The following is a 9,615-nucleotide window of genomic DNA, read 5'->3' on the forward strand; positions in this document are numbered from 1 at the left end:
AGGCCCTGGCAAGTTATTTTCAGTAGTTTAGGCTGTATTGTGTACAAAATTGCTCATTCTAGGTGATTTTCAGGCCCTCTGATCAATCCTAACTGGCATCTCTGAAACAAAAACAAGTGATCTAATTGAATAATTTTATTCTTTTTGTTAAAATATATCTTTTAGGTACGTTCTTCAAGAGGTTGTACCCTGATGAGGGTGCTCCGAGCCAGAATCCTGCGGGAGTCAAGAAGCTGCTCTTCTGCACCGGTAAGGTGTACTATGAGCTCCTCACCCAGAGGGAAACCAGGGGACTCACCAACGACATCGCCATCGTCAGGATTGAACAGGTGGGCTTTTGCTTTGTTTTGATTTTGTTGAAGACATTGTGTCGATTTTTCAAGAGCCACTTATATTTAGACAGGGACCTGTTTCACAAAGCCTTTTTTCAATGGCAAATGATAACAAATCAGTGACAAATCTGCTGATAACCAATCAAAGGCAAGGATTTTACTAGCTTACAAAAACTGTCATTTGTCACTGATGATAAGTTTTGTGAAATGGGGCCCAGGTTTAAACCTTGACTAGGCATGGAAGTTTGTTCACTAGTGAAAAAGGTAGATGCATTTTACATTAAGTCAGTACTGGTAATCATGTACAAACAATGAGAGTAATGATGAATAATACAGCTCTTCAGCAATCTCGCCAATTTGTTTTAATTTTTTATATTGGCTGACTCTGAGTGATGAGCATAGAAAAATAAGGAAATCCGGGTAATTTAGGCCTGACACCGTGTGCTTATTAAACACAGGTCACTATGTGCAAATGGGAGTTGTGGTTCTCATTGAAGATGATGCTCAGTAAGTTTGTGTGTGTATGTTTTTTATTTCACTGTTTAAAACAACCAATCTACTGCTGGATAAATAATCCAGAATAAATCATAGCAACTTTCTCTCAAAATATGCTTCCCATAACAGAGTTCAAGATTAGCTTTAAGAGAAATATACAAGAGCAACCTTTTCCAGTTGATGTTTTTAAAAAAATCCCATGAAAATTTGTTTTATTGCGCCACCTCATCACTATTAATACTCTTGTTTATGTTTGGACAGATTTCACCTTTCCCCTTTGACCTGGTAGCGGAGGAGGTCGAGCGCTACCCCAACGCCAAACTCCAGTGGGTACAGGAGGAGCATAAGAACCAGGGCTACTGGACCTACATCCAACCCAGGATACTCAACTCTATCGGACATGAAAGACCGCTCGGGTAAGTTCTGTTATTTCATATTACACAAATATTGATTTTTTTTGAGGGGCATGGTTAAAACTAATGCCCAAGGTGATCTCAAAACTGTACTGTGCATAGTGTAGTCTCAAGATCACAGAGGAGCTATAGTTTTAATCGTAACCTGAAAAATAAGCAGTTAATATTATTTTTATATGCCGCATCCTTAGTGTCAATTCTTAAAAAGAGATATTCTATAAAAACATGCATTTTAAAGTGTATTCTTTTGTGTATTCCCTTTTCTTTAGAGAACTGCCTGTGTTGACTCTAATATTTTCATTTTGTAAAGTTTTGATTTTAACAGACATACATGTAAATATGTTTAACTAAGAATTCCTGTTTATGTGAAAATATACAATCTATATTGAACACATATTTTGCATAAAAGCGGTCCCTATGTTAAACTTATGACCCCCTTTTGCTAATGGGATATTTTGGGATGATAGTTCCCTGAAACGGATTCATTTAAGCAACAGTTGCTGTGTCTCGAAGATGAGACGAGCAGGTTTGTGATGACATGATTGTGTTGTTGAGTCACCATCAAACATCCCTCCAAAAGGTTGTGTGTTGCTTTGAGAATAGTATACAAATAATACACAGCAGTGAGGGCATTAGTAAGAATTACCCACACGAGGTACCTTTGGAACAGTCTAACACACCTGAGGCGGTATCCAAAGGGTGTTTGGACAGTTTTTAAGGTTCCGAGTGTGGGTAAATTTACTAATGCCCTAACAAAATCATGTGTATTATTTGTTTTATATGATTATGTTTTATTTGTTTCATAAAATGATGTTTAATAACATGATTTTGAAAATGACCGGTCATTACCATTGGATAATGACCGGTCGTTATCTAAATGCCTGGTCATGTGTACGCTTTCAACCAATCATTTGATTAGGATCTGCTTCATCATCTTATAAAAGCAGATATGCTGGTTGGGATAGAAGATTTAGGATCGTATCAAATCAGAAAAAGTAGTTATTCTTACCCTCCGATTCTTTGTTCAAAAGTTGATTGAGAGCTGTCCCCTATACTGAGTTTCAAGTATAATTTTTGATAGCGTCAATTAATAAATTTTTCTAGATGTGAATATAGTATCTTCTCTGGTGCCTCTGCTTCACTAAGAAAGAATTTTAGAGCGCAAAATGGCCATGACACATTTTATGATTGAACTGTGATCCTATTTTTAACAGAAACTGTAATGTCGCTAAAAAAAAATTAAAAATTGAAAAATTAAAGTCTCTCATTGAGTTCCTAATGTTTATGTAAATATTGACATAAACAATTTGGTAGTATTGTTTACTTTCTAGTAGGAGAGACAGATTGGATGTGAATCCTAGTGATTTCAGATCAGTTGCACATCATTAGTGATTTCTGGTGACATAAGTTTCTGTCTCTACCAGCTAAGGTTTGACACATAGCATACTGAGAAAGATAGTTGTGACAAAGACAGATCCATGTGTGCGAGTGCAGTCGTAGGTTCATTTATGGATCTCCAAATAGTCCCCTTCCACGTATAAATCTCTATGGGAGGGGGAACTGTTTGGAGCTCCATGAAGGAAATGATTCACCAATCAGAAGGGAATTCCGCTGTTGCAACTATCTCTAAATCCACTAGCTATGATTTGACATGTTAAGCACTTTTTACCTATATGCTTGTATTTTGTTTCCTCTTTGTCTCATTAGATACGCCGGCCGGGCTGCATCTGCTTCCACGGCAACGGGCAACAAGAGTACGCACGTCAACGAACTTCAGAGTTTCTTCAATTGTGCCATGAACTTAGAATAAATCTATCTTCAACATCTGATCTAGTGAAAACAATGCCCTTTAGATCTAACGCTGGGTTAATGTATCCATTACATTGCACAATCAGGAACAATGGACACTGTTCTTAGACGATGTTCAATTTGCAATTAATTAATAAAGATCGTCTACTGGTCGATTTCTAAATTCCGACCTCTAAAAACAAAACAAAATGTAACAAACAAACAAATCAAAATAAAACAGAAAATTAAAACTTAAAAATGCATATTAAGGTATATATTTATTTTTGGAGTCGCAGTTTATATTTTGACTCCTGTTTTCCACCCCCCCCCCCAAAAAAAAAAAATTGTCCTGATTCCTGCAATGTATTTATGTGAGTTTGAAAACAATGTCCCAATCTCGATAATGCAATATTGGAATGAAATGAAATTGAAAGATGCAATAAACCGAACAAATTGAGCTTCTTCAATTTTGAAATATGATTTTCCAATTTGGAAAGTACGAAATTGAATTTCAGCATCCACACAAACTTATGTGACTTATTGTTTGGTTCACTGCACTGAAGGAATTAATCTGAAGTCTAAATGTCTTTTTTTTTCTTCTTATTTTCACTTCCTTCAATTTCAATCTTAAGAATTCTTATAAACAAACAAATCAAAATTTCAAACTAGTTTACTGTTTGTATTTAGAGTGTAATATTAGTTCAAAACTTAAATTTTTTTTTCATTATTTTTTTGACATTTATTGAATTTGCCAGAAAATGTTGTTGGACTGTTGTTGCTGCATTTTAGTTTTAGTTTTTGTTCAACCTTTCAATGCAATAAAAACTTTATTTGTTCACTTCTCTTGTAATATAAGTTAGTATGTTCAGATATTCAGTCATCTATTATAAAGAAACATCAACAAATTCTCGCCTGATTTCTCTTCAAGATATCCCCACTCAATCATTAAAATGGCTGTGGGCTTACTGATCACTACAAGCCAACATGTGAATGGTAAATTTTGCAATTCATAATATATCCCAAATTGTGCAAATAACAGTATCTGCCTAAAACTGAGATAATGTAAACAAATTTGACTATGAAAAGATAAAGTGAACATCTTTAAGCATGCAGCATATTGTTGCATGGCTTAGGAAACTACAACCGCCCGACGGTTGGCTATGTTACCTATTTTCTGCACACGCTCAATTCTATTACCCGGTACACTTTTTCACCTTTCATCTCATTTCATGTATTATAGACTGCACAGTTAGATTATGCATATGGCATCATGATACACGAATGAAATGTTTGAAAAATTACGTCATATTGCACTCTCCTAGATATTCTATTCACTTGTTTTGCTATCAGAAGTCTTTATTGTGATAAGTGAAATAAGCTGGTGTCTTCGGGACTCAAGGTAAACAGTCAAAATAGCTAAATTTGTTTAGTTAGCAGAGAGTTAAAGTGCCTTTCGATGGACCCCTCCCCTTTCCCCCTCCCCCAAAACCGAGTGAAACCTTGTCATAGAACTTCTAGTCATCTGTTTTATGCACTGCACATCACTAAAGACACACCAGTAGAGAGCTTCCATGGCAGATTATGCACTAATGTTTTTTTAATCAATTGTTTACACCCGCGTTTGGTGTTTTGTTTGATTTAATAAAAAACTTCTTGTCATGAATGTTATCCGAAATATACTAGTGGCTTTGCACTTTATAGTCTACCTATGGTTAGACATGGTTATAAGATTTTGATGAATGAAGAAAGTGTTACATTTTAAAGAGGAACAATTCAATTGCATTTGGGGTTCTGTGTACATGTTTGTGGCAATGCAGTGGAAAGAAATCATATTATTTTGTTTTTAGTCACATACAGGGGATTTGTGCGTTTGATATAATGACTGTACTGCTTGTATAGGCAGCTTTTAAACATGAAATAAACTGACTTGGGAATGCTGTTCTTGGAAAAAGAAACAATCGGTCATTTCGTATTTCATGCATATGTGCTTCAATCTTTGTAAATGGAAAATTACTGAGGAGAAGCGAGAAGTAGAATTTGATGAATTTATGTAAACTGTAATGCACAAATGAAGATTTCTTAGATATATATTATTGAATCGTCTTCAAAGACAATGATAGATGCGGAAGAAGTTATACCGGTGCACCTCGTTTGACGATGTATGTATCTGGTGTAGGTGAACGGTTTGAGGAGTTCTGAACATGGTGGTTCGGTTTCTCTTTCAGAATTATATTATTTTAGTTGCGAGTTGACCGTTTTGTTTATCCTTTTTTTTCTCTCTCTCTCTCTCTTTCTCATCAAAAGTTTTATTCAAATGTATGTTTGCCGTCATGACATGAAGGAGAAAGCCGGAAGTGTTGTATGTTGTGTATCATATTTGGTTTAAAGGATGACGGGCTCATTACTGATTCATTGATGAGTGTGGAGAAGAAATATAAATTAAAAATAAAAACTATTGAAAAATATATATTTCCATGTGTTTCTAGAAGTTATATTTTCTATGTCGTTTGCGGGTGCGATCATGGGTAAAACATGATAGAAACTACCTTCGAAAAAGCAAGATGACGCAACTTAACCCTTTGCTTACGGGAACCTGGTAGTCTCTGTGTTAAAGTCTATAGGACCTATACAATTCAGTAGTCAACGGGTTAAATAGCCTCTTGCGTCGCCTATTGAAATGTGTGAAGAATAACAATGATGTATTACATAATCTAAACATGAGATCCTATGGAATATGCAACAGAGTATTGAAAGTGCACTTGGGTTGATTTGTCAAAAATACACATGTAATTCAATTGCGCTGTAAGTAGTCCAGGGGGGTGTTTCATAAAGCTGTTCGTAAGTTACGCACGACTTTACGCATGACTGGTGATAAGTTCTTGTGCTACATGTAAATGATTGAGAATCTGATTAGCACCCAAGAACATGTTCCAGTCGTGCGTAAAGTCGTGCGTAACTTACGAACATCTTTATGAAACACCCCCCAGGAGGGTGTTTCACAAAGACTAAGATCGACTTAAAGTTGGACTTAACTATGGAAGACCGTTCATGCCACTGTTTGCTCACACCATTATGATCTTTCAATAATATTTTTTCCTTCAATAATGAATCATCAAAAAATGTAGATTTAAGACCATGATTTGTACTGCGCCCCTAGAGAGACCAATGCCAGTAAACGGTGAGAGCAAGCAGTGGCATGAACAGCCTGCCATAGTTAGTCCTACTTAAAGTCAATCTTAGTCTATGTTAAACAACCCCTGCTGTGATAGTAAAAAAATCAAAACTACTCTAAAAACGTCAACTCGGGGGCTATTTCAATTTTCAATACCCTATGGTATATCTGACAGAAATCATGTTCTGATTACTTAATACATCATGGACAATGCTATTGAAATTGCTTAAGTTGATTTTCCGAAAGTCTGTGCGATCGTGTTTAGTAGATTTTGAAGAAGTTATGAGAAGTATAAGAAGATGGAAAATGGGGGGGGGGGGGGTTGAGATTGAAAGGATTAACGGGATGAGAAGAATATGTGGCAAGATAACATTTTGTTTTTAAATAAAAGAGAGAGAGAGGAATGGATGGAAGAAAATCTTCTTGTAAGAGGTGGAGATAGGGAATTGATTGAGCAGGAACTTTGGCAAAAAAAAGGTATGGAAAATGATGAAGAAAGCAATTTTGGGGGTGGGGAAGGGAAGAGGCAGAAGTTCGCAACATTAAGGTTATAGTACTTGTGCCTGAAAACTGATCCCAGGCGGCCTGTGTATGATACTTCCGCCGAAAATCAAAACAGCTGTGAAAAGACACATGACTCCTTGACTCATCAAGGCTGATTCACGAATACTTCCCTCTTTGTTTATTCTCTTTTCCTTATTTTTGGTTTTGCCTGTTTATAAACTTTCCATGTAGTAGTGGTTCTAGAGGGGGGCTTGGGGCTCAATCAACGTAAACAAATTATTTAACTCCCCCCCCCCCAAAAAAAAAAAAAAACAACTTGAATTTACATAACTTTAAGCGAGGCAAACAGAAAATGATTTCAACAACTCCTAAGCCCCCCCCCCCCCATGTTCCCCTTCTAGAAACGCACCTGTATATCCATTGATCTGATTGTAATCAGAGTATGAAAACCAGAACTTCCTCGTCTAAATTTACATCGAAGTGCCCTAGATATTGCAGTAGTTGAAACCCCCACTCCCCCAACATTAAGGAAATCAAAACGTCCTCCTCGGTGGGTTTGCGTTCTCCCCTTCCCCTAAATCTTTAAGATAAGATTCGAAGGTCTTTTCCCTTTCCTCGTTACTTGGAAAGGAACGAGATGAGAACTATGTTTGGTGGCAACGGGGATTATGTTGCCATGGCTTTGTTTAATGTTTGTTTTTTAATTTTTTATATAAGTTGCAAAACGGGAACAACAATTACACCACTAAATATATAACAAAATGTGCTGAAACAACAGCCTTTCAATGGGGATCTCTTGTGGACCATTCAAGTGGAGCAGGAGTGGAGACATCATATTTTGATGATCATATCTCTTCCTTCATCTTGAATTTATACGACACTTCGGTTGTTTATTTTGCTAAATGTATATCAGATCAAATGATGTTTAGCGGAATTTTACCAACTCTTTTTGCAAGATGGAATCAATTTTATAAAATTTATCAAAATATGCTCACAAGAGACGGTACAGATTATCGTGTTTTTTCTGCCATGCCCTCTCCCTCTTTCTTTTTCTTTCCCCCTATCCTGCATCCTACCTCTTCCTTCTCCTGCCCATCCTCTTCACTTCTTCCTCCTCCTCCACCGCCTCCTCTTCCCCTCCTCCTCTCCTCCTCTTTACTCCTTCCTCCTTCCCCTTCTCATTCTCCTATTCTTCTCCTCTTCAATCCCTTCTCCTTCTGAATCTCTCCTCTCTTTTCTCTTTCTCCTCTTCTTTATCATTACCATCATTAGTGCAACCATCATCACCACCATCCTCATCATCTTTATCAACCATCGTCACTACTTATATCCTGTGGATATATCGAGGGGTTTACGCCGGCTGGCTCGCCCAATGCTGGTTACAACAATATTTCATATACCTGTATCGGCATATACCTTTAAGTCAGTAGACGAAGACACGATTATTAGATTATTCAGAATATAACAGCCTTGTATTTACTGACAGATGAATTTTTTATACAAAATAATGCTTTGTCACAGAAGAAATACTGACATACTATAAGAACAAACCTCTGAGCACAATCATTCGACAATCAACACCTCATCCATATGGGTTACCTCAGTACAATACAGACTTTCTCTACAATCTTATTTTAAGTAACACCGTTCTGATGTGTTACGCAATGATTAATTTACGTTTGTGCGTGTGTGACGTAAGCTAATTATAAATCACTAAATGTGGATGCAATTCAAAGAGGAACAGGATCGACAAACGGCAGCGACTACGTCATTAATTAATTTTAAAAATGGGGGGGGGGGGGTGGGGGCAATGTGTATACCTGACTGCTAAGAACAATTTCGTGTTCTATAGATACACCGGCCCGGGAGTGGTGGTGGGGCCGGGGGGGGGGGGGTCTGGCAGTCATACTGTCCTTCAAAATCGAAAAATACTTTATCTGTAACTCCTATCAAATAAGTGCTTTCTTATAATTTTCTACAATGGGGGGGGGGGGGGCTTCAATAGAAGAACCCTATCCTGGATACTTCAGTGAGTGGGTCAGCATTATAGTCTGCATGACCAAGAAACCGAAGACTCCAAACTTTTCCAGGTTCATACGGCTTAGATTCATCACGGGACACTGACAAATTAAGAGAGGATTCAATACCTCTGAAAAGGGACACGGCATTCAATATAAAAGAAAATATGTGTCGGACACATGCCAAATAGACAGTTGCAGATCCAAGCTGGCACCCTGTTAATAATAGAAGTGTTACAGACAATGAGACCCCTCCCCCTTTTTTCCCCCGGCTCCCTTGCTTTTTTACCGGTTACGATGGATGAATGTGCAAAAACTATTTTAAGTGTGAATTTGGGGGACATATTGTGATTGAAACCGAATGTAGCCGGTCAGATTGATGAATTGTCTTGTCGGCGCTCTCCTTTACTGTCAGGCATTTTAAATTGCTTAAACTATGGATGGATAAATCAAACAAGAAAATGCTCTGTTCCCTATGTTATTGTTCAAAAGAACAATTCTATTACAGTAAATATTTATTCACTTTACTTACACTTGCAATACAATGAAATCATGGAAGCCATGACGTGATCCAATGTACATGACATTGCAAAGTAACATTTTGAAGTATTAAAATCATTACGATTTGTATATATATTCAAGTTTTTAATTTTAGAGATCCACATCTAAGTATATCAAAAATGGTGTTTTTGATCAACCAACTTTTTTTGATATAAAAACAAGTAGATCTATATACAATCATATACTCTTACACGCTGCTAGAAAAATTGAAATAATTATGTACAGTTATAACTGAGTCGTCAAATGACGTAATAATTACACATGTCGAGTCTTGTCGTATACTGGACTCCATTACAAAACGTATAAAAGCTCATTAACATGTCAAGATATTC

General features: G+C 36.8%; 1 protein-coding gene across 2 annotated transcripts in view; it reads left to right on the plus strand.

Moving 5' to 3' along the window:
* LOC587800 (2-oxoglutarate dehydrogenase, mitochondrial) overlaps positions 1–5,495 on the plus strand; it is a 55,149-nt gene extending 49,654 nt beyond the window's left edge. For both annotated transcript variants that reach the window (XM_030979728.1, XM_030979729.1), the window contains exons 20-22: positions 166–329; positions 1,089–1,243; positions 2,948–5,495. In XM_030979728.1, coding sequence (XP_030835588.1) covers positions 166–329; positions 1,089–1,243; positions 2,948–3,050 — 422 coding nt within the window. In that variant the 3' untranslated portion in view covers positions 3,051–5,495. The remainder of the gene's footprint in view (positions 1–165; positions 330–1,088; positions 1,244–2,947) is intronic.
* Positions 5,496–9,615: the final 4,120 nt, after the last annotated feature.

This window comes from Strongylocentrotus purpuratus, unplaced genomic scaffold (assembly GCF_000002235.5).
Source record: "Strongylocentrotus purpuratus isolate Spur 01 unplaced genomic scaffold, Spur_5.0 spur5_scaffold_10, whole genome shotgun sequence".
Classification (NCBI taxonomy): domain Eukaryota; kingdom Metazoa; phylum Echinodermata; class Echinoidea; order Camarodonta; family Strongylocentrotidae; genus Strongylocentrotus; species Strongylocentrotus purpuratus.